At 43.9% G+C, this 23,336-nt stretch overlaps 2 protein-coding genes across 5 annotated transcripts in view; both read right to left on the bottom strand.

The window, feature by feature from the left end:
* The window catches only part of dmd (dystrophin), a 171,962-nt gene extending 165,288 nt beyond the window's left edge, over positions 1-6,674 (bottom strand). For 2 of the 4 annotated variants that reach the window (XM_034289749.1, XM_029116727.2), the window contains exon 1: positions 5,871-6,673. In XM_034289749.1, the coding sequence (XP_034145640.1) occupies positions 5,871-5,952 (82 nt within the window). In that variant the 5' untranslated portion in view covers positions 5,953-6,673. Of the gene's footprint in view, positions 1-5,870 lie in introns of all 4 variants that reach the window. The other 2 variants (XM_034289748.1, XM_029116732.2) reach the window with 2 other exon arrangements.
* A 5,004-nt stretch (positions 6,675-11,678) lies between these two features.
* Positions 11,679-22,325, bottom strand: LOC105022560 (transmembrane protein 47). Its single transcript, XM_010891101.3, has 3 exons — positions 21,861-22,325; positions 14,723-14,863; positions 11,679-12,855 (listed from the first exon to the last, which is right to left on the bottom strand). The coding sequence occupies exons 1-3, from the start codon at positions 22,084-22,086 to the stop codon at positions 12,677-12,679; spliced, it is 546 nt and encodes a 181-aa protein (XP_010889403.1). The 5' UTR covers positions 22,087-22,325; the 3' UTR covers positions 11,679-12,676.
* Positions 22,326-23,336: the final 1,011 nt, after the last annotated feature.

Raw genomic sequence — 23,336 nt, 5'->3', positions numbered from 1 at the left:
ACCTCAGCATAAACGAGTTTCCACTGCAGATTTAATAAGATTGACACATTCAATAACTGCTAGCAGGAATATTATGTATCAAGCAACGGTGCCGTTACTTAGATATGAAATTAGGAACAATTAGAACCCTCTTTAATCATTCCAAGTTGTAAGTGGATGCAATGACAGTTGGACAACTCCCGGGGGAAAGGGCCTATTTGGCTGTCCCTCAATCTAGCCATTTCATTTTTTTGGGGTGAGAAATATATAATCAAACCCTGCAAATTTGTGGTTATTTGTGCATTGTAGGTGGACCACAGTAACCTCATCCTTGATTGGCTGATGAGTGACAAGCCTGATAGGCAGCACCGGGATTTCTGTACAACAGCTGTTCTGTGAATGCATGAAACTTTGATCACGCCTACACACTTAACAAAATTGGGTTTACTTTAAATGCTGTTCTGCATGAAATGTTGTCAGGCATTCATACTGAAGAAGGCAGCAACAATGAAACCTCTTTGTACTCGATCAAATCGGAAAATTAATTAAGGTGTATGTGACATTCTTTTGAGTGCAGACCCTTCAGACTTCCTGGTTCACTAAATGTTACCACATTGGAGACCAAGTATTGAAACTGTTGGCAGCTATGGAAAGTCATCTTGAACTAATAAACAAGAGCAGCGGTACAGCAAATATGAATGAGCTTTAAGATAAACCTGTTTAAAATTCATTCAAGTTGCTTATATCTTGGTCTTTGTGCATGTCATCTTATCCAGAGAGGGCAGAGAGGTTTTTGTTACCACCAAGCAGTAACACAGCTAATTAATCTAATCAAGTCTTGATTGAAGTCTATGGTCTTGATTAGTTTAATCAGGTGTGTTACTGGTTGGTAATAACAAAAATCTGTGCCCACATTGATCTCTGGGGTTATAATCAGATTCAACCTTGTTGCGACTGCAACTTTCATTGTGAAAAGCAATGATCACTGATTTTAATAACTATAGTGGATGATTAGAATTTAAACGTACCTTAATGTCTACAGTTTCTGCACCTGTTAGCTCAAAGGGCAAATAATTTACTCATTAAGAACAATCCAGACATTTCAAACAAATTGTGTTAGCAAACGGGACAAAACGTCAGAGAAGTGTCTAGTCTTTCAATTTAGCTCCTCTTTTGTAATGAAAACTGGGGGCTTTATACAAAGATGTTGGTGGGCTTAATAGGTACATTGCCTATATTTATCCAATCGGTTTGAATAAGTGGCATTAAGAAACCCGTGTGGGCAGGATCAGTGTGAGTCTCAGAGGGAATTGAAGGCCTCATCCTCATCACAGAGTTAGAAAATAACTGTCTCCTATATTCTGCTCTTCATTACATACTGTATAGCCTAGCAGCTTCAATTAGGAGCACAGCCTATTACAGAGTTGCTGCCTGATTTGGCAGAAGTCCACTGTGATGGTTTATTCATGAGGAAAGGCCCCAGCCAACACCACGGTGAAAGATGAAATGGAGTTGAACAGAAAATGAAGATGTGATTCGTATACATCCCCTCTGTTGTTCTCCGTGATGTAGGCAGCCCTTATGGAAGGACGCAGTGTTTCCAACGCATTTCAATATCCGTCCATCAGACATTAGCCCCACTGTGCACCCAGACCAGTGAAATATCGATGCAGTGGGCTAATAAGAGAGTGACAGGATCAAAGGCTCGTTGAAGTGGACCATATTGCAGATCCATCGCGGCCGGTTTGATGTCGCCCGAGTGATATGTCCGAAATAATTTTCCAAACTCTTTCCGTGTGGGCGCGCGAGCGCTGGCCAACTGGGCTGATTACTAGAGGCCATGTATCCTGGCTATCGATCAGATCCAGTCGTTAATCACTACGTCTTCCTCAAACACCACAGATCCGTATGAGACAGAGAGAGAGAGAGAGAGAGAGAGAGAGAGAGGGAGAGGGAGATGGGATCAGATTTGGGGTCCTAGGGGTGTAGGTCACATAAGAAATACCCCCCCACACAAACACACGCACACACACAAACACACACACACACTGCCCACCACCCCATCCCCTCGACCCCATCTCTTTCAGCCCTCCCTGACCCAGAAAACACATGTAGGCCAGATAGACAGAGGAACACCAATATGTGCTTCCACTGGAAAGTGGCAAGACAATCTGCGTTATGACTGGATTCCTATGTTTTCCAAAACAAGAGAGGCTCGGATCAATTAGAAAAGTCATCCCACACGCGTATTGCTACTCGCTTTTAATCTGAAACCACTTTCACCAGATATCATTCAACGACCACATAACAACATCACATGCTCTGAAGCACTGTCTATTACTGCCCCTAAACTCTGGCGTCTGACGGTATCTGCTTTCATATCCTCTTGAGAGATACCATCAAGGGATGCCAGCGCTACACAAGGTTCAAAATATAGTTTACTCTACTGCCACCTGCTGTTGGTATTAATCATCAGCGTTTCGCTGATAATGATTGGTTTAACAGAAATATAGTGTGTGTGTAAATGTATGTGCCGTATCTCTCTCCCTCTCTTTGTCCCAGTCTCTCGCCCCAGAGGTCCATTACAATTCTCTTTATTACCCTGTGTGCATTGCAGTTTCGTGGATCAGGATGGAACAGAGGAACGTGGGTCAGAAAGACACTAATGGTGATGTGCAAAGACAGACTGGTAGATTCAGGCAGTGGACAGACTACCTTATCTTGCTTCCCAAGGACTACACAGTGGCAGAACACTGACATATGGAGGACAGAAGTCCAACACATTTTGAAAATAGCTTGCTGCCCAAAACATGAATACATCTAGGCTGTTTTTGACAGCTTGACCAAGATAGAATGGAATATAATGGATGCTATTGATGCTCTCTCTTTTTCTTTCTCCATCTGTCCCGCACTTTCCTTCCTCTCTCTCCCTCTCTCTCTGCTTTCCTCTCTCCAACTCTCCATCTTGTCTCCCCTCTTTCCCTCATATATCCTGTTGTTTATCCATTGGTTCATGGTCAGCCCCTAGGGAGGCCTCCGTCTTTTTTCTGTCTGCTATGGCGGAAGCTGTTCCCTCAACCCGCTCCACCCCTTCTGTTCACTCAGCCTCTGCTCATTTCTGATGTGATGGTATCTCCACTCTAAACTCAGACCCAGTTAAATGTATCCAGACAGTCTAGATTCAGACCCAGTTAAATGTATCCAGACTAGATCCAGACCCAGTCAAATGTATCCAGACAGTCTAGATTCAGACCCAGTTAAATGTATCCAGACTAGATCCAGACCCAGTCAAATGTATCCAGACAGTCTAGATCCAGACCCAGTTAAATGTATCCAGACAGTCTAGATTCAGACCCAGTTAAATGTATCCAGACTAGATCCAGACCCAGTCAAATGTATCCAGACAGTCTAGATCCAGACCCAGTTAAATGTATCCAGACAGTCCAGATTCAGACCCAGTTAAATGTATCCAGACTAGATCCAGACCCAGTCAAATGTATCCAGACAGTCTAGATCCAGACCCAGTTAAATGTATCCAGACAGTCTAGATCCAGACCCAGTTAAATGTATCCAGACAGTCTAGATCCAGCAACATCATATCAAGAGAAGTACTGGTCATGTGTTAACCTACTCAGGGTTGGAGCTTCAATAGACAATGAGGGATCTGAGAAAGAGGCCCGTTAATACGTCTTATTGTTCCAGGGGAATGGAAGCGGGATCTTTCCTCCAAGTTTTAATTCTGCCAATGGATCTTTCATTTCATATTTTGAACCGTACATCTTTCAAATAAGGTAGGTGCTTAAGATATTATGGGGATCGGTAAACATGAGTTGTAAAATTATCAAGATTTAAAACCTTTGTTTGATTGAAACTCTTAATTTTCTCACAAAGGAACATTAGCACTCTTTGGGTATTTGCTGCCCAGCGGAAAAACACATTTTACATTTTATTATCCTTGTGTTAACACTAAACCTAATCTTAACTCCTAACTCTAAACCTAACAGCGGACCTTAATACTAAGACTAATTGTAACTTTTACTCTAAAATATAGCTGAAAATGCACTTTCTTCTCATGGCTCAAGTGAAATTTCTCTACAAGATCAAATCGTTTTTGTAAAAACTGCACACACACACACACACACACACACACAAACACCCAGCACAGTGTTGATTGGCTGGTTTGATTGATTTGAGATTCTGACCCTTCAGCAACACTTCCCACACACACATCTTATGTACACTCACAGAAGTCTAAATATGCAAGACACACACACACAAGAATAAGGGACGATTGGTTGTCATTGTGGGGGGGGTCTCTACACAGAGGACACTGTGATGGTGCGTATGCTTTTAGTATACAGTAGAAGGGTAGAATTATGGAAATTATATTCAACAGCACAATACCACCAGTGAACATTACAGATGTACCCTACCAGTGAAAGGCTGCAGGCCATCATCTCTCACACTGCATCAGATCACTTCTCTCAAGGTGCCCCCGTTGGTACAGCTTCACAGAGCATCTACGCGAAGGCATAATACTTACTTCAATGCACGTCTTGTAATTTGCTCTGGATAAACGCATCCAAACGACTACAATGTAGGTAGGATTTAATGTTTAAAACATTTTTTTTAAGAAGCTTACTTGTTATTCTCTAACGGATGAATTATTTCCAAATGTAGCCACGCACTGTTGTTATCGAGTTAGATCAACAACGTTGACAGCTGAGACCAATGTAGGGGATTAACTTCCCACTAACTCCTTGTCGTTTGGTCAAGCAGACGCACTCTGGCTTCTGTTTGAAACTATGCACGCCATTATAGTTGCAGGACAGTAACTTAGCCTTTAATGTCCTCATAAACATTCTAACTGTTACTGTTGTGGCGTCGTAAAACGGGGTTCCAGTAAAACCTGAGGTGAAGCATGGCAGGGAGGAGGGCGGATGGGGGGAACTAGGATGCTGGCATCCTCCCAAACTTAGATATCTGAAACCCCACACCGCCCGGGGCAGCTGCCTCCTGCCTCTATTTCAAGCTCTCACTGGGCGGTGTAGCCGGTGACCCGTCCCAATTCACCCGACGGAGCCCAAATAGACTCAACCCTGCTTTTAATTCAGAACATGAATTATTGAAGACAGGAGACCAGGAGAGGCCTATGCAGTGCCAACTAGAGAGAGATAGAGAGACTGAGTGATGGAGACAGAAAGAGATAGAAACAGAGTGATAGAGGGAGGGAGAGATAAAAAGGGACAGAGATTAAGACAGAGAGACAGGTAAGAGAAGACAAGAGGGAAGGAGGGAAAGACAGAGAGGGAGGAAAAGAGTGAGAGCACAATGGCCTTATCCAGGGTGGAAAGCTTCTAATGACAATACCCAGAGGCAGTGGATCATCATTTCAGGCGGAGACATACCAATGATAGGCCTTCCCGTGACTGTCAGCACAATCAGTTTAAGCATCCAAAGCCCTCACCCTCACACAGTGGAAACATTTCTGTGCATTCCGGAAAATCGGTCTCATTTCAAGAATCCTTGTTTTAAGATTTGAGATTTCCTGATAAATGCCTGCTGATCACAGTGATATTCCAAACAGGATTTTTTGGGGGGGAAATCCTTAGAATATTTCAGGTTACATTAATTTAGCAATATCTCACACATATCTCACACATAATCAACATAAATGCTGTGAGGAAGGGAGTGGTACAGCAAAGGTAGAACCGATGTTAAGTTTTGTTATCTAAAACTGTTTACGTTCAATCAAGACTTCCAACCAGTGCAGTAGGTTGTCAAACTGACAAGACTTGGTCCATATACCAAACACATTGTACCTTCGAAGACAGTGTCTAACGCATCAGTGAGGTTTTTTCAACTCCCAGAGGGATATTAGCCATTCCTACCTGATCGACACTTAATTATTTCCCCGAACTCGTCCTCCACCGCTTCATCACACTGGTCCTCTGGTCGCCCGGCCTCGGCCATATCCTTAGTCCGTCCAAAGTTGAGCAGACAGATGCGTAAAATCCACAGGAGAGCACAGATAACACAACGATAAGAGACGATGAAGGCTGATTTTGACCGCTTTATAATACTGGTCAGCGGGCAATCGAGCTCGGCCGAAAGGCGTGAAAGAATGACACCCGAGGTTGACAGTCAGGGAGTGAGTGAGAGGACGGTCAGAGGACGGGGTCTGGCGGGGGAAAACGGGCTGTCACAGCGGACAGACGGGGAGGAACAGGTGGTGGGCCATTCTTGCCTCAAAATAGGGCTCTAGCCAGGGCTCGGCATCTCACCGACTAAATGCTCCAGCGACGGACGCCAGCGTAAAACCCGAAACCCAACACATCCACGGCCATTTTCACTTAGAAATACGTCGCTCCTGTTGCTATGATCCGTTAGTGGGCCGTGCGCGCGTGACCCAATGTCAGTGAGAAAGTAAAGCGTGCACGGCATTAGTAGAATAACGGAGCGGTGACAGGGTTTCTAATATTAGATGGGTGATGAACGCGACCGTGAGCCTTCTTGTAACGGTAAACCGTTACAGCTTTCAGTTTGACTGACTATCCCTGTTTTCAATAGCCAATGAACCAAAGGTTTTTCGAAACAGAAAAGCAGTTCCTCTTGTATGTGCTATTCCTTCTCGACGCCTCGACGTTTTTTTCGGTTCTTATCTGTGTGTGGATGGGAGATGAGACGGATAAAGTAGCCTTTTCGCTTTCACCGAAATTGAACTTCTTCCCACGGGGCTGCGGGGGTAACTAAGGAGGGGAGAGGGCGCAGCTGCCGTAAGATGGTGCCACGCGCCGGCAGAGTGAACTGTCCAAACCACTCAAATCAACTTAATCATAGAAAAAAATGCTTTTAGTCTTATAGGTTTTACATTATTGTTCTTCCTGTGTAGTCTGTGTTATAATTAATAATCATTTTTTCATGCAGCCTCGGAATGATCCCAGGCCATAGAGGAAGAGGTCCAAAGAAAGCCTGACACAGACAGTTTATATTTATAGATGCCATTCATCACCTGTCTTTGTTTTTGTATGGGCAACAGTTCCTAGAGGGTCAGGTGCCAAAGGTAGCAAATATAGACTTTCTTGCCCACGGTATTGTAGCCATACCGGCTGTGTCCTACACAACAGCACAATAATGACTGGTGTTCATGTTTGTACAAGTGAGTATTTGTGTGGGTGACTAGGTGGGTGGTCCTATCTGAACATTTCCCAGAATGAATATGAAGTGGCTGCTGAGACTGAGTTCCAAGGAGGTCGTGTCCAATAGTTGTCAGAGCTGACAGAACAGACAGCTGAAGGTCTATTTGCCTGCTTGCCCGTCCTGTCTGTTTGTCCTCACCCCCAGAGGCCCCGGAATGGCTGCAGCAGGAAGTTTCGCTGTCTGTCGGTGCCCCCCGAAACCCAGGGGCAGGCAGTGAGGACTCAGGTGTCTGTGGTGGGAGGGACACAGCTGTGGGTCGCTGTGGTGTATGGATTCACGATTGGCGTGAATAATGTTTGGAATGGGTATGAATATGAAAATAATAAGGGCTGTGTCAAGATATGTATTTATTCATCAAAATACTGCAGGCTGAATTTAAACAGTGAATATTACATAAGTTGTGTAGAGAAGTGATGATGAAAAAAAAACAATCACATTTGTATATAGTCATGAAATTCCCAAAAAATGAATGTTCTGTTTGAAAAACGTACACCTAGAAATTTTCTGGCCTCAAACAAGTGGGCTTGCCAACATTCTTCATCAACAATATGGAATTAAAGCTGCAAGCAGCGTTTCCGGGTTTCAGCAGTGTACCCACTGTGACACCATCAAGGCAAATTAGACATTTCCATATAATTAGCTCCTTCTCTACTCCACAGCCCACTTTAAGAAACATCACAAGAAAACAATGAAAAGATAATGTCTTGAATGTATTTTTGATGTTCCGTATTTTAAAAACGTGACTTTTTTTTGGAACTGTTGGCCTTTATAGTTGGGGAGACCGGGATAGGTGTAACATTTTGGACATTTCTGTCTGTATCTTGAAGCTCTTTTAAGCCAGTGCATTCAAAATTGTATACAAACGAGTTACATGTGTCTGCTATTAGATGGCATAGCTGTTATATCTGTAACACAAACAAAACATGTGTGGTTTAGTCTCAAACACAAGGAGTGAAATGTTACAATTCACCCCATAGCCTGGGTCAGTTGTAACATACCCTGGGGTGAAATGTAAAATTATGATATACCCTGGGGTGAATTGTAACAATATTTAAAAAAGATTGTGACAAATATATATTGAAAACTTTTTATTTCAAAACTTAAATTACTTTCTAACATAATTGGTGTGTGTGTGTGTGTGTGTGTGTGTGTGTGAAGTGTGTTAGTTACTGTCAGTCATAGTAGTGAGACATTTGAGCATAATACAATTAAACAAAATGACTGAATATTTGTTTGTGTGTTTGTGCTTGTTTGTTACCGTCAGTCTAGGCAGAAAAAAATATTTAGGACTACAACTAAAATGTTGCATATAGTAGGTTGTAACATTTCAATTGTTGTTATAACTAACCCTGACTCTTGTTTGTTACAACTTACCCAGACTCCTACAGTCATGAACTAGCTTAACTTACAGCTAACAGGTAAAACATTATCACTAACAACTTGCATGAAAGATTTTTAGATAGACACACAATAAACATGATATAAGTTTGATTAATTTAATTACATAGCTGCCAATACTATTAAAAAAATATATGTAAATGTAAATATAGGTAGATTTTTACCTCAAAATTAGTTTTTTCCTTTTAAAAATGATTGTTTCTGCCACAGGGTAGATACAGTTAGGGGTCTCCTTTGTCATATTTTACGTTTCATAATGTGCCAAATGTTTTCAGTGGATGACAGGTCTGGACTGCAGGCAGGCCAGTTTAGCACCAGCTTAGCACTACGGAGCCATGCTGTTGTAATATGAGCAAAATGTGGTTTGGTATAGTCTAGTTTCTGAAATAAGAAAGGCCTTTCCTGAAAAATAAATTGTCTGGATGGTAGCATATGTTGCTCCAAAACCTATATATATTGTGCAGCATTAATGGTGCCAAGCCATGTGCACTAATGCACCCCCATACCATCATGGATGCTGGCTTTTGAACTGTGCGCTGACAACAAGCCAAATGGTCCTTCTCCTCTTTATCCCGGAGGACTAGGCATCCATGATTACCAAAAATAATGTAAACATTTGATTTTGTCAAACAGAATTGTGTTTGACAAACAGAAACATTTGAAATGTCAAGCAGAGATTTCCACAACAGAATCGTGTTTGTTTCTAATGCAGTGCTGCCTGAGGGCCGAAGATCACGGCCATCTGATATTGGTTTTCGGCGTTGTTCCTTGCATACAGAGAATTCTCCCGGATTCCCTGAATCTTTTAATGATATTATGTACCGTAGATTATGAGATTACCAAATCCTTTGCAATTTTACGTTGGGAAACGTTATTCTTAAAATAATTTGCCGGCACAGTCTTTCACAGAGTGGTAAACCCCTTCCCATCTTTACTTCTGAAAGACTCATCCTCTCAGGGATGCTTTTTTTCATACCCAATCATGTTACTGACCTGTAGTCAATTAACCTAATATACTATCTAGCAAATCAATTTTCAGGATGTTGCCGTGCCTGTCCAGCGCTAACGTTTGATTATAAGCTGATAGAAGGTATATGGTCCGGTGTTTGGGCAAACAGTATGTTAACTCAGAACGCGCGTGGAGCAGTAGTAGGGTAGTAGAAAAACTCATCTGTAGGAATCTAACTCTGGTTACAATCTGGGTGAGTGGAGAGACATTAATTACGCCACTGTAGTTAGCTTTATCTACTGTCCATCCTTAACAAATTACAGTATGACATTTTCATGAGGTAGGCTACTGTACAGACTACCTTGTACTTTCCAAACCATTCCAAAACGCTTCCAAAAAATTATAGAAAAACTATAATTCCTGACACTTCTTATGTTTACGTTTGTGGATCATTTGGATCAATTATTTGTTATTTGTATGAAATGACAGCAGCAGGCTACAGGTTTATGAATGACTTGCACATTTTCCAGAATGAATGCGACGGGTGAACTATTAAAGATTTTTCCAAATGTACATTTTGGTATTGGGGTGTGAATGAATCATTGTCTCCTGTTAATATTTGTATTTGACTAAGTATAATTGACATAAAACTTTCTCTTGTACTCTAAGGACCTAGAGCAACGTTGCAAAGAACAAAGCGCCTATAATTGAAAGTGAAAAAATTGTCTCATGACCTGTTTTATTTCTCATAAGTAGCGCTCAAACCCAAAATGTTTGGAGACCCTGGGACTAATGTGAGACCAGTTGGTTCGGACAAGTGCCGAGGCCTAACCAGTTGAGGATCATTAACCTCTGATGTTCCCGTCAAAAGCTAGCTCTTGGGTAGCTTTGGATGCCATTTTTTTCCTCACTGTGAACAAAGTTATTGAAAATAATTTATTTGTTGATAGCGAGGAACATATTAAGAGTGGAGCCCATGGATATTATGGACATGCATTTGTTGAGAAACGTGTTTTTGCAGAGCACTAAAAGGTTTTCGTGTAATTAACTTTTCTTTAAATCTGTGTATCGTTCCGCAACTATAGATAAACTAATATCTAGCTACTTCAGTTTCGGTCGAAGCTATCCTTCATCTACCCCTACAACTTACTCAGCGACTCCAGTCTGGAGCTGAGTCTTAGGTCACGGCACTTACCGTCACCGAAATCACGCTGCTAGATCGGTGAGACCAACCGATTCCTTGTTCAGCCCATGTCAGATGCAAACCTACGACGTCTGCAATCTCAACACCGGTGATCGCACCCCCTCACCTGCCTTGCCACTTGCACCCGCTGGCTCTTCAGTGGGCCAACGTGACACTGAGTTGTTTCGTCTCCACGTGCTATACAAGCTGCATAATGTACAAAAATGAACTTCTGCTTATGGCAGGACAATAATGTAAGGATACCTTAACTTCAACGATGAAAAACAAATGCATGCTTGTTGAACATAATGTGTACTCCTATGAGACGGTGCTGTGCCTCGTTTACCAGGCCCGGATACGTAAACAGTAAACGCACAGATTATCCTGTAGGTGGCGACATTGCCACACAGTTTTACACCACCTATGACACTGGTAATTCTCAGGGCTTTAGTGAGCCACTGTAGTGTTCTATGGATTAGGTTGCTAGTTGGAACACAAACTGCTGTGGGATCAAAGCTTCCCCCCAGGTAGTGAAGAACAACCAGGCTATGACAGTGAAACGCTACACTGGGCAGAACATTGTTTGAGTGAAACGAGATGTGAAGTAACGAAAGAGATAAAGAGCCAGCATAGCGTGTTGTGCACAGCAGTGTCTTTAGCGGGCGCCAAGACACAAGTTATGGCAGGAACAGCTGAGTATCAGAAATAGAGCCTGCAGGTACAGATAATGACTGAAAATGTAAATTCAGTCGAGGTGAATTCAGTTCCAATTTGGATTACCCACACATCTGCGTTGCTTGTCGAAAGATGCCCGGGAATAACTCAACAGTAGAAGTAAAAGGTTAAGAAAAAGGAAAGTGTGAAGATGAGTAGAGTTTTACCTGAGCAGATATAATCTAAGCCCTTCTGTAGTGTGACAGGGTACAGATCTACTGCGAGAAAAAAATATATACTAGTTGTTTTCAGTGCTTTATTGTGTCAACGTACAAAGAGATGAATACTGAAACACATCTCTACCATGGCATCTAAAACATGCCAACACACGCGTGCTTCCAAGAACACTCTCTCACACACACACACACACACAAACTCTCTCGCCACAGTCTACGGACACATCCAAACTCCCTACAACCACCATTAATCAACCCACCCTCCAGTCTACTAGAATAAGCATAAAAATAATATTTACGTGGGGTTACATTTCATTGGAATATAATTGAACGAGTAAATCTGTTAACAAACAGAACTATGCTAGCTGTATTTCTCCTCTAGTCCATGTTAACATTCCTACATCGAAAAAACCCTTATATAGCTAGCTAGGTTGAGACAGTACACAAGCTATAGGACAAGTACCACATGACAGGGCTACACCCTCACCAGTCTTCCTGTCTGTCTCTATGTTCCTCACTGGCTACGGTTACACGACTGCAGCGGGGATCCATCGTTTTCGGGGGGGGGACTGGGACACGCTGAACCCCTACTGGGGAGAGGTGTTCCGCTCATTTGTTCCATGGAGACTTACTGAGTCTCACAAACCATCGGCGGCCTTTCCTGTCACTCACCCCAAAAAAACAAGAATCCCTCTTTTTCCGATTGGTCCGTTCACAGGTCGTAGACCGTTAGCATTCACAGTCAAACCCGAGTTCTTCAACCAGCCTCACCCCTGTACCCCAAGGCCCAACCTTCCATTGTCGGTAATACTTCAAGTACTGAGGCACCCGTACGTAAGACAGTTCCATGGTTGGTGAGGGTGCTTCTGTGAGTCCATAGAACAGGTACTGGAGAGGGAACGGAGGGTTCTATTAAATACTGTGACTTTATCCATCCCAGCACTGAGCCGCTGCTTGCGTGCATGTGTGTGTGTGTGTGTGTGTACCTCTCTCTCTAGTGTGTATTAGCATCATATATGTACTGTATGACAGCCAGCGGCAACAGAGGGGGGGTCACAATGGTGCGATCCAGCAGGGTCAGTAGTAGTCCTCATAGTTTTTGGGGTTGAGGCAGTAGAGAACCCCCCCACCGAAGGAGAAGATGGTGGCGCCCCAGGCCAGACCATACCCCCAGTTGAATTCATGGTATATCCTCAGGCTGATGGTTTCGATGAACTTGATGGGGTAAAGGACCAAACTGCATCCCTGCAGCACCACTGGAGGAGATGGAGGAAACAGGAATCAGAGAGACTGGATAGACATACATTACAGAGACATAGTTATAGACTGGATAGACATACATTACAGACACATAGTTATAGACTGGATAGACATACATTACAGACACATAGTTATTGACTGGATAGACATACATTACAGAGACATAGTTATAGACTGGATAGACATACATTACAGACACATAGTTATAGACTGGATAGACATACATTACAGAGACATAGTTATAGACTGGATAGACATACATTACAGAGACATAGTTATAGACTGGATAGGCATAAATTACAGAGACATAGTTATAGACTGGATAGACATACATTACAGAGATATAGTTATAGACTGGATAGACATACATTACAGAGACATAGTTATAGACTGGATAGGCATACATTACATATCTACTCAGCCGAACTTGATTCTCTCTGAATTTCAGAAAATATTTCTCGCACTAAAGATCCAGAAGCTTCAGAGTACATTTTCATACTCTATTGTATAGGTCAGCGGTATTCAAATCTGTACCTCAAAGCCAGTTCCACTCTCTTTTTCATTGCAACCCCCCCAATCAGGGCCTTATTTAGACCTGGGACACCGGGTGGGTGCAATTAGGTCAATACGTTTGACGTGGATTAATAAACAGCGGCAAACCACACAGGACAAACACATCTATGGCGTGATAATACGATGTAGGCCTGGCACATAGTTTGTGCATAAACAGAGACTCCAGTTAGGAAAAAAATGTGTATGCATTACTTCCTGAGTCACGTTTTATGTGTGGCCTGTGTGGTTATTTGCTGAATTCCTCCACGTTGAATGAATTGAAGCTAAAAACACCTGCCATCCTGTACGACGGCTTACTGCCGGTTGCAATATTGTTTCCCGAGTTTACGAACACTCTCTTCTTAGGCCACGTAGGTGGTTTATTTTTGGAACGTTTATTCAAACAGCGGCAGAGTTTTTATTTTGGTTGTTTAATCACAACTGTTTAGAAATATGATGCAGAGACGTGGGCTACATTATCATGTCAATCAAATCACAGCAGTGTGTGAGGAATTAAGCAGTAGAAGCAAGTAAGCAGGTGGGGGCGATCTGCGAATAGCCTGCCCTGTAAAGATCATGTGCAGACATCTTTGGATCTTCATTGAAAGAGACACTGAAGGCTTGTTTACATTACGAGAGAGAAAATAAACCCTAGATTGACTTCACTTATTTTCTAAAGGTCAGAGTAAAGACGTATCGGCATTCACTTGCTACTTATTTCCCTATTAAGTTTAATTAGATAATTAATTTATTTTAATTAAACTAGTTTGGATTTCTCCCTGATCAAATTGCCTGGCATTTCTTCCTATTTTAGACTTTAGGGGATAATGACCTAGCCCCTCTAGTAATCATATAGAATCTCTATGGTCTCCGAAAGAAAAGACTAAGCCACTCATATTTGTTGCGTATTGATTATGAATATAGATGAGTTTCTGTCCAATAAGGTATGTGACATCAAACTATATTGACAAATAACGGTCTGTGTTGATTTTCATATGGTTTAACCAGTCAATACTTTCACCAGGCATTGACTGAAAATACATTCTCATTAACAGCAATGACCTGGGAGCAGTTAGGTTTAACTGTGTTGTTGTGGGGGAGAACAACAGATTTTTCATCCTGATTGCCCGGAGTCTCAATCTAGCAACCATTCATTTACTGGTCCGATTCTCTGCCTCAAAAAGTCTTTAAAATGTGTTTGTATGTGACTCACATCTCTGCGTGTCTACAAGTTTGTCAGTGTGTGTGTATGTATGTCAACTCCTGTGTGCAGTACATGTGTGTGTGTGTGTGTGTTAACAGATCACCAACCTGCAGCGAACAGCATGACGGCGACGGGTCTGTAGAAGTGTCGCCGGGTGCCGATACACACTGACACCAGGGCCACCAGGAAGGAGAGGAGCACGAGGGCAGCTCCGCCTAGCAACAAGGCCAGGGTGGCAATCTGCCAGTCTAGTGAAGGAGAGAGAAAGGGAGAAGGAGAGAGATCGAAGGAGAACAAGATAAGACAGCGAGGGAAGGGAGAGAGAGACAGAAGAGGATAAAGATGAGGACAGAAAGAGGGATAGAGGATAACAGATGGCATACATAAGCACCAGACAACAGCAAGTTGTCAGAAAAACAGCGAGGGAAAGAAAGAAAATAGTACATGTACAAAAAGAGGATGAGAAGAAAGAAAGAGAAATAGATGAGGGAGATGATGGATACAAGGAGAGAGAGATAGAGAGAGAGAGAGAGAGAGAGAGAGAGAGAGAGAGAGAGAGCACCTAATGTACCTGAACTGATATACATCCTTGGATAAAGAGCATTGCTGGCAAGTTCTCAAAACCAATCTGACATAATTTTAATCAATTTATACATCATACAGGCAGGGCAACATATCCACACATTCCACAGCCCCAACATAAAAACAACACAACCCCAACACTAGAACAACACAACAACAAGAAAGCAAGTAGCCTGGGATTCAGTCCCATTAGTGTCATACCAGTCTATAGGTAATTTCCATTTACTGGGATCTCAATCTTTGCAAACACAGAGGAAAATCGCCTTTAAAAGCCTTCTTGTCTACATATGCCAATAGACTGAATCCCGAACTCAGTTTTCATCAGTGTTCCTTCAATATTAAACCATGCCTGTAGCTCTGTATATTTCTGTAGGTCTGTCTGTAGGGCTGTCTGTGGCTCAAAGATCAACTGCCCTAGGCTACGCTACTGTGGGTCAGTTGAGGACAGAAAGAAGATGCTCAAGCCTTGACAAATGGCGGTCTGTGTAATCTCCTGGGCAACGGCTGAGAAGGAACAGGCCACAGGAGAGGAAGTCGGGTGACACCCAGGCTTCTTGACAGTCCTTACACCCGAACCAACAATGTCGATTTAGAGAGTCTTGGCAGATACGATTTCTACGTTGTGATGAATTTACATGACAGATGTTGGCTCTCAGTTAATGTTATACAGGAAATATTCAAACAATGCCACACAACCATATATCTACAATTAAAACAACATCCCAAATATTAAGCGTTGGCCTTGCTTTATAAACGCGTGGCTTGGCACAGGTCACTGACACGAGTCAAGGGGGAGCCCAGAACAACCAGGTCTAGAGGGAAAATGGTCATTATGATGGAGAAACATGACCAGATATTTCAAGAGTTGCGTGTCCACTTTTACCTGAGCAGTCTTCCTCTCCGCTCGATGGGAGCGGTTAATAAATGACCCAGATGGACTTGACCATCTGAGAGGACACTGTCTCAAGTCCAAATGCATTATCTATTCGCCCTATTCCCTACATAGGTGCACTACTTTTGAGCAGGTTCCATAGGACACTAGAAAGCATAAACCAAATGTAGTGAGCACTCAAGGAGAGGCAGTCTAACGTTGGATGGGTGAAAGTGGAATCTGCCCCTGGTGCGGGAGTGGTTCATGTCTCATCCATTTTTCATGTGTTTCCACTGTAGTCACAGCCGTCTCACGGTCAATGCTCTCAGCCTGTTAAAGCACACTGCTCAGAGAGTGGTATAAGGACCACCATCCGGTTGGGTTTGGTTGTGAACCATTCACAGAGATTGGGGTGGTGAATTAGGGGAATTAGAATGACCATAAGGTTGTGGTGGTATGTTGGTCAGAGATGGACTGAACCGGTCCACCTTACCTCCCAACTATTGAGGAAAGCTGCCGGTTCGGGAGGACATACACCCTGCCCCCCCCCTCAAAAAAAAGCAGATGGCCAAGTAAGAAATCTAAAAAATCTTAAAAGGACCAAATGGTTTTATGCACTTGCAGTCACAATTTTTTTATGCTACTGGGAAGCTACAAGCATCACTTAGGCCAGACAGAGAAAACAGAATGAAGACAAGGAACAGTGGGAAACATGCCAGCATCACGCAACTAACTAATATCTCCTTGCCAAGGGAGACGTGCTGGATCTCAGAAACCATTCTGTAAAGGAATCCATGTGCAAACAGAAACATGTTCTCCCTGACCCAAAGCCGATGACAGAACGGGAGCTTGCACAACTGACGGAATGTGGAGCCAGCAGCATGTGACTAGCAGGATTAAAGACATGGACATGTTTCTGAGGGAGGGTGGGGAACAGGTTCTGAGGGGAGGTGATACCTGGGTTCTGAGGGGAGGTGGTGAAGGGTTCTGAGGGGAGGTGATGAAGGGTTCTGAGGGGAGGTGATGAAGGGTTCTGAGAGGAAGTGATGAACGGGTTTTGAGGGGAGGTGATGTACGGGTTCTGAGGGAAGGTGGTGAACGGGTTCTGAGGGGAGGTGATGCCTGGGTTCTGAGGGGAGGTGGTGAACGGGTTTTGAGGGGAGGTGGTGAACGGGCTCTGAGGGAAGGTGGTGAACGAGCTCTGAGGGGAGGTGATGAAGGGTTCTGAGGGGAGGTGATGAAGGGTTCTGAGGGGAGGTGATGAAGGGTTCTGAGAGGAAGTGATGAACGGGTTTTGAGGGGAGGTGATGTACGGGTTCTGAGGGAAGGTGGTGAACGGGCTCTGAGGGGAGGTGATGAAGGGTTCTGAGGGGAGGTGATGAAGGGTTCTGAGGGGAGGTGATGAAGGGTTCTGAGAGGAAGTGATGAACGGGTTCTGAGGGGAGGTGATGCCTGGGTTCTGAGGGGAGGTGGTGAACAGGCTCTGAGGGAAGGTGGTGAACGAGCTCTGAGGGGAGGTGATGAAGGGTTCTGAGGGGAGGTGATGAAGGGTTCTGAGGGGAGGTGATGAAGGGTTCTGAGAGGAAGTGATGAACGGGTTTTGAGGGGAGGTGGTGAAAAGGTTTTGAGAGGAGGTGATGAACGGGTTTTGAGAGGAGGTGATGTACGGGTTCTGAGGGAAGGTGGTGAACGGATTCTGAGGGAAGGTGGTGAACAGATTCTGAGGGAAGGTGGTGAACGGGTTCTGAGGGGAGGCGGTGAAAGGGTTCTGAGGGGAGGTGAAGAACGGGTTCTGAGGGGAGGCAGTGTACGGGTTCTGAGAGGAGGTGATGTACGGGTTCTGAGGGAAGGTGGTGAACGGGTTCTGAGGGGAGGCGTTGAAAGGGTTCTGAGGGGAGGCGTTGAAAGGGTTCTGAGGGGAGGTGAAGAACGGGTTCTGAGGGGAGGCAGTGTACGGGTTCTGAGAGGAGGTGATGTACGGGTTCTGAGGGGAGGCGGTGAACGGGTTCTCAGGGGAGGCGGTGAACGGGTTCTCAGGGGAGGCGGTGAACGGGTTCTCAGGGGAGGCGGTGAACGGGTTCTCAGGGGAGGCGGTGAACGGGTTACAAACATCCATACATACAGTACTTTTGACTGATATTGTACACACAGTGAGGGAAAAAATTATTTGATCCCCTGCTGATTTTGTACATTTGCCCACTGACAAAGAAATGATCATTCTATAATTTAAATGGTAGGTTTATTTAAACAGTGAGAGACTTGTTTCTTGTAGATGGCCACCAGGTTTGCACACATCTCGGGGGATTTTGTCTCAGTCCTTTTTGCAGATCTTCTCCAAGATCTTCTCCAGATCTTCTGGCAACTCGAACCTTCAGCTCCCTCCACAGATTTTGTGTGGGATTAAGGTCTGGAGACTGGCTAGGCCACTTTGATCTTTTTGTTATTATTCTGTCTCTCACTGTTCAAATAATCCTACCATTAAAATTATAGACTGATCATTTCTTTGTCGGTAGGCAAACGTACAAAATCAGCAGGGATCAAATGTTTTTTTCCCTCACTGTATGTATACATGTGTGTATCCCTTTTTTAATTTTTTTACCTCTCCATAGTCTCTGAGTTGATGTTCTTCAGAGGCTCTTATTTCATGGATGTCCTTCTTTGACTGTGACTGTGATGCAAACCAATACCATATCTTTTCCTGAGTTCATTGATGAGCCACAAATAGACCAGAATCCTCTAAGGACCGCTGAAAGAGGGAGAGGAGAGGAAAGGAGAGGAGAAGAGAGGAGGGATTCTATACCAATACCTTCATGGTGAAGGTAACATATACCATTACCTTTAAGGAGAAAGTAACGTATACCATTACCCTTACGGAGAAGATAACGTATACCATTACCTTTAAGGAGAAAGTAACATATACCATTACCCTTACGGAGAAGATAACGTATACATTACCTTTAGGGAGAAAGGAGAAAGTAACGTATACCATTACCCTTACAGAGAAGATAACGTATACATTACCTTTAGGGAGAAAGGAGAAAGTAACGTATACCATTACCCTTATGGAGAAGGTAAGGTATACCATTACCTTTAAGGAGAAAGTAACGTATACCATTACCCTTATGGAGAAAGTAACGTATACCATTACCCTTATGGAGAAGGTAACGTATACCATTACCTTTAAGGAGAAAGTAACGTATACCATTACCCTTATGGAGAAGGTGGTGAAATATCAGAAAGAGGCAAAGTGAAATTGTGTTTGTTGTCTTGTCCCTGGAGAAGGCCCATCTCTTGGTTCTTAAAGACCACTGGGTAACCTTACAATGCAAGATTACATAATGCCAAATGGCATCTTATCCCCAACATGGTGCACTTCCTGTGACTAGGGCCTTTGGCTCTGGTCAAAACTAGTGCACTACGTAGGGAATAGGACCTTTGGCTCTGGTCAAAACTAGTGCACTACGTAGGAAATAGGGCCTTTGGATCTGGTCAAAACTAGTGCACTACGTAGGAAATAGGGCCTTTGGCTCTGGTCAAAACTAGTGCACTACGTAGGGAATAGGGCCTTCGGCTCTGGTCAAAACTAGTGCACTACGTAGGGAATAGGACCTTTGGCTCTGGTCAAAACGAGTGCACTACGTAGGGAATAGGGCCTTTGGCTCTGGTCAAAACTAGTGCACTACGTAGGAAATAGGGCCTTTGGATCTGGTCAAAACTAGTTCACTACGTAGGAAATAGGGCCTTTGGCTCTGGTCAAAACTAGTTCACTACGTAGGGAATAGGGCTTTTGGCTCTCGTCAAAACTAGTTCACTACGTAGGGAATAGGGCCTTTGGCTCTGGTCAAAACTAGTGCACTACGTAGGGAATAGGGAATGACGCAGCAATGGACTGACTGCACCGCCACGAATCAGCGTCTTTGACATGAAATATTCACCAATTTGGAGAAAGTCCTGAAGAAAATAGGTCAGTCAAGCTAGGCTATTATACCACACCCTCACATTGGGTAGAACCCCACAGCTAGGATGTCCTCTGTCCATGGAAGACGAGTGGAGAGGTGGATGAAAGGAAGAGTATGAGAAACAGCAGCATATCACCGTCATGTGGATTAGTTGTGCATTATCTGTAGAACCCAGTTGGTAGCGCCCGCGCAATGGGCTAAGGTTAGCCTAGCACTATCAGTTACAGAGATCTATAGAAGAGATAGAGCTGTCATTAAAGTATTAACATTTTAATTGAATTTCTAAATGGTGGCGTTGTAATTACAGGAAACACCCTCCAGTACCCTTTCTTGCTAAAACATGTAGGAGAGTGTTTCCTTATAAGGTCATTTAGGCATATATAAAGTCATATAGGCATTTCGTAGAGAAAAGGTGAGTAGAAAAGCGTAGAAATGGGCATTAAGGCCATATAGAACATTCCAGTAGCTCACTTTCTCAAATGCAGACATAGGGGTAATCAAGAGCACTGTGTCATTTGCTCTGATTGATTTGAGAGAAACGTAGCCTGCAGTAGGAGAGAGAGAAGACGATTGAGTTGGAGGAAAGCAGAAGGAGTCAAGACGATGGAGGAGAGCAGGGCTCTGAGCAACATAAGCTCTCGCTTAGGGCCACTGGTAGCTAAGAGGCCCCAAGAGGCCCCAAGAGGCCCCAAACCATTCACGTGAACTTATTTCAATATTTTAAAAGAGTGAATCCAGACAACAAAATACCAGTAATTTATATTGCCCAACACATTAAAGTATCGTTTCCACATTTAACATAACAAGACAGGAATGGCAAAACTTCGGGAAACAAAATAAATCCTTAATATACTCTTGATGCTAAATCTATTGGCCAGATTGTGAAAAACTGAGACTGAAATGTTAAATGAGACAGATAAGACTGTGTTCAAAAAAGGGGTTCAATCGATGCTCCCTCTTCCCTCTCGGCCTTCACAGGATAATTGGAAAAAGAGACCCCATCAGATCAAAATAATGTGTGTGAATATAATGCTCCGTTGCCCTGGTAACTAATCTCCAGGCATTTGGCTCCTTGGGAATTCACTGCTCACGTTTATGCTGCTGGCTTCCTGAGAGAGAGCAAACGTGGGAAATCAACAAAGACTAATTTTTAGACAACAAAAAGAACGAAATCCCCCAGCTGAATTGGCGTGAGGTGTTCTGGCATTAATACATTCCCACACAACCCTCGAGCGTCGGTGTGGAGTAAATGAGGTTTTCCCCTCCCCAAAAAGTTCCACCAAGCGTCAGCACCTCTCAAATAATCTTGTGGTGCATATTCTGTGGAAGCTGAACTGATTGTAGGAGAATCTGCTGGTACACATTTGACATGTTAAGAAGATTTTTTTTTAAATGTAATATTCGTTTATCTGCTTGATAAACAACGCATTACAACCAGAGTAACACAAGCAGAAATCCCAGAGTGACTTGCGATTGGGGGACTGCATTCATTAGCGTCAAACAACAGATGATGGAGGAACGGAGTACAACAGAAGAAATTTAAAAGACACCCGGTGATCAGAGAGCCAGAGCCACCCACAATAGATGCTTTGTCATGGCGACATGACTCAACTACATCTTTGTAGAGGCACAACAAGCTAGTGGGCACTTATCCAGATAAAACTATACACAAACCTCTCCTCAGCGCACTACCCACAAATTGTCGGAATATTTATGAATGGAAATCAAACCACAGACAACCCAAGGTGAACACCCCAAGTCCCGCGCCGCCTACAATAAGTCGCTTGCGTTAGTAACACCAGCTGCGGCTCTGGGTCACTCACTCACACCCACCTGACTCCAGCGTGCTGTTGCACTGCCAGTTCTCGGACGAAGTCGCTTTCCAGCACGCTTCCCACAGGGAGAGGTAGTACTGGTCATCAGCAGTCACCCACGCCGGGCTCATCACCGCTCCCACGTCCAAGCACAGCGCGAGGAACACGCACACCAGTCCCACCAACTTCAGAGGCGTCAGTGAGGCGACGCGCACCTCCTCGGTCTCGCTTACTGATGAAGACATTGTGGCAGGTTACCGCGATGCAGTTAAGCTGCTGTCTGATGTCGCGTCGTGGCTACTATAATTCCGCTCGATGATCCTTGTGCACGTGTAGAATTTAGAGGAGGAGTCGCGGAAGACGAGAAAGAGGCTGCCACAATCCCACCGCTCCCGCTCTTCTGCCGATGCACTGTAGGTGATGATGCCAGCGCGGCGCCTGGCCACTTTCATTTCAGCAGTGACGTAATGACATCGCTGCCTGAAAATTGTCTTGAAGATGCAGCTAGATTCAGGATCACAGCGCTATTCTTACGCCCCCACCACCCCCACGTAGGCCTACAGACAAAAGTGGAAGCTGACAAGGAAAGCGGGGATCTACCTGTGGTTGGGGTTTCTCAACATCAGTGAAAATGCTCAGCATGAAAATAAGGTGGTAAAACTGTTTTAATAGTCGTTTTGGGTGCACAAACCATTTCAAAATATAGGATACATACCAGAAAAGCTAAAAAACTCCCTCTTGCTACTGATGTGTTTATTTTACCCGTCAACAAACAGAGTGGCTCCACAAAACACTTTTAATGACAGAGTTACTACTACCAGGTGTAGTACACATACTGGAAAGAGAGAGCGAGAGAGACCTTGTGTAATTGCAAACCTAAATTAGGAATGCAACCAAGCTCAGAACCAATGTGCCTACAGTGAGCTCAACACCACTGAAGGCCACAACTAAGTGGAAAGATAACTTTTTACGGATACAGATCCATTCTATGACAACAACCTCAATAGATAAGCATGGACACACTGACACTCGACACCATCTATATCAATCGATCCAGCACAAAAATATGACCAATGCACGGACCAGCACCACAAAGGCAGGATGATTAAAATATGCTTTAGCTCACCAAGGCTGAGGGCTCACTTGAAGAGAAAGGTGGCACGGCGGTTCTTCCTCTGGGCAAACTTTTCGATTACTTTGGGAATTAAGTCATGTAGCTGCTGAATCCTGCGTTGAGTCGCGGCTGCCCCATGGTATTGCGAGTGAAGGTTTTTACCCTCTTCAATGTGGAAAAGTTCCTCTCTGACTTGGATGTCGTCATAGGTGTTGTTATGATAATTTTCAGCAGAGTAACGGTCTCAGCAAATGCCTCCTCTAGGTTGTTCTCATGGATGGATCTTAACAGAGACAGGGCCGTCTTACCAGTGTGAAGCTCAGTGTGGTGGTACAGAGTGGTCAGCTCAGACTTCAACTTTTCCTCGTTTCCTAGAGGCCA

The sequence above is a fragment of the Esox lucius genome, chromosome 22 (genome assembly GCF_011004845.1).
Source record: "Esox lucius isolate fEsoLuc1 chromosome 22, fEsoLuc1.pri, whole genome shotgun sequence".
Lineage (NCBI taxonomy): Eukaryota > Metazoa > Chordata > Actinopteri > Esociformes > Esocidae > Esox > Esox lucius.
The sequence above is the reverse complement of the archived record's forward strand: the minus strand, read 5'-3'. Positions and strand labels throughout refer to the sequence as shown.

What these genes read in the sequence shown, in the direction of transcription:
- LOC105022560 (XM_010891101.3), bottom strand. Translation starts at nt 22,086, where the DNA reads ATGTCTTCATCAGTAAGCGAGACCGAGGAGGTGCGCGTCGCCTCACTG. An exon ending in CAACAGCACGCTGGAGTCAG is followed by an intron (nt 14,864 to 21,860) that starts GTGGGTGTGAGT and finishes CTCCTTCACTAG; the next exon opens with ACTGGCAGATTGCCACCCTG. An exon ending in CGTCATGCTGTTCGCTGCAG is followed by an intron (nt 12,856 to 14,722) that starts GTTGGTGATCTG and finishes CATCTCCTCCAG; the next exon opens with TGGTGCTGCAGGGATGCAGT.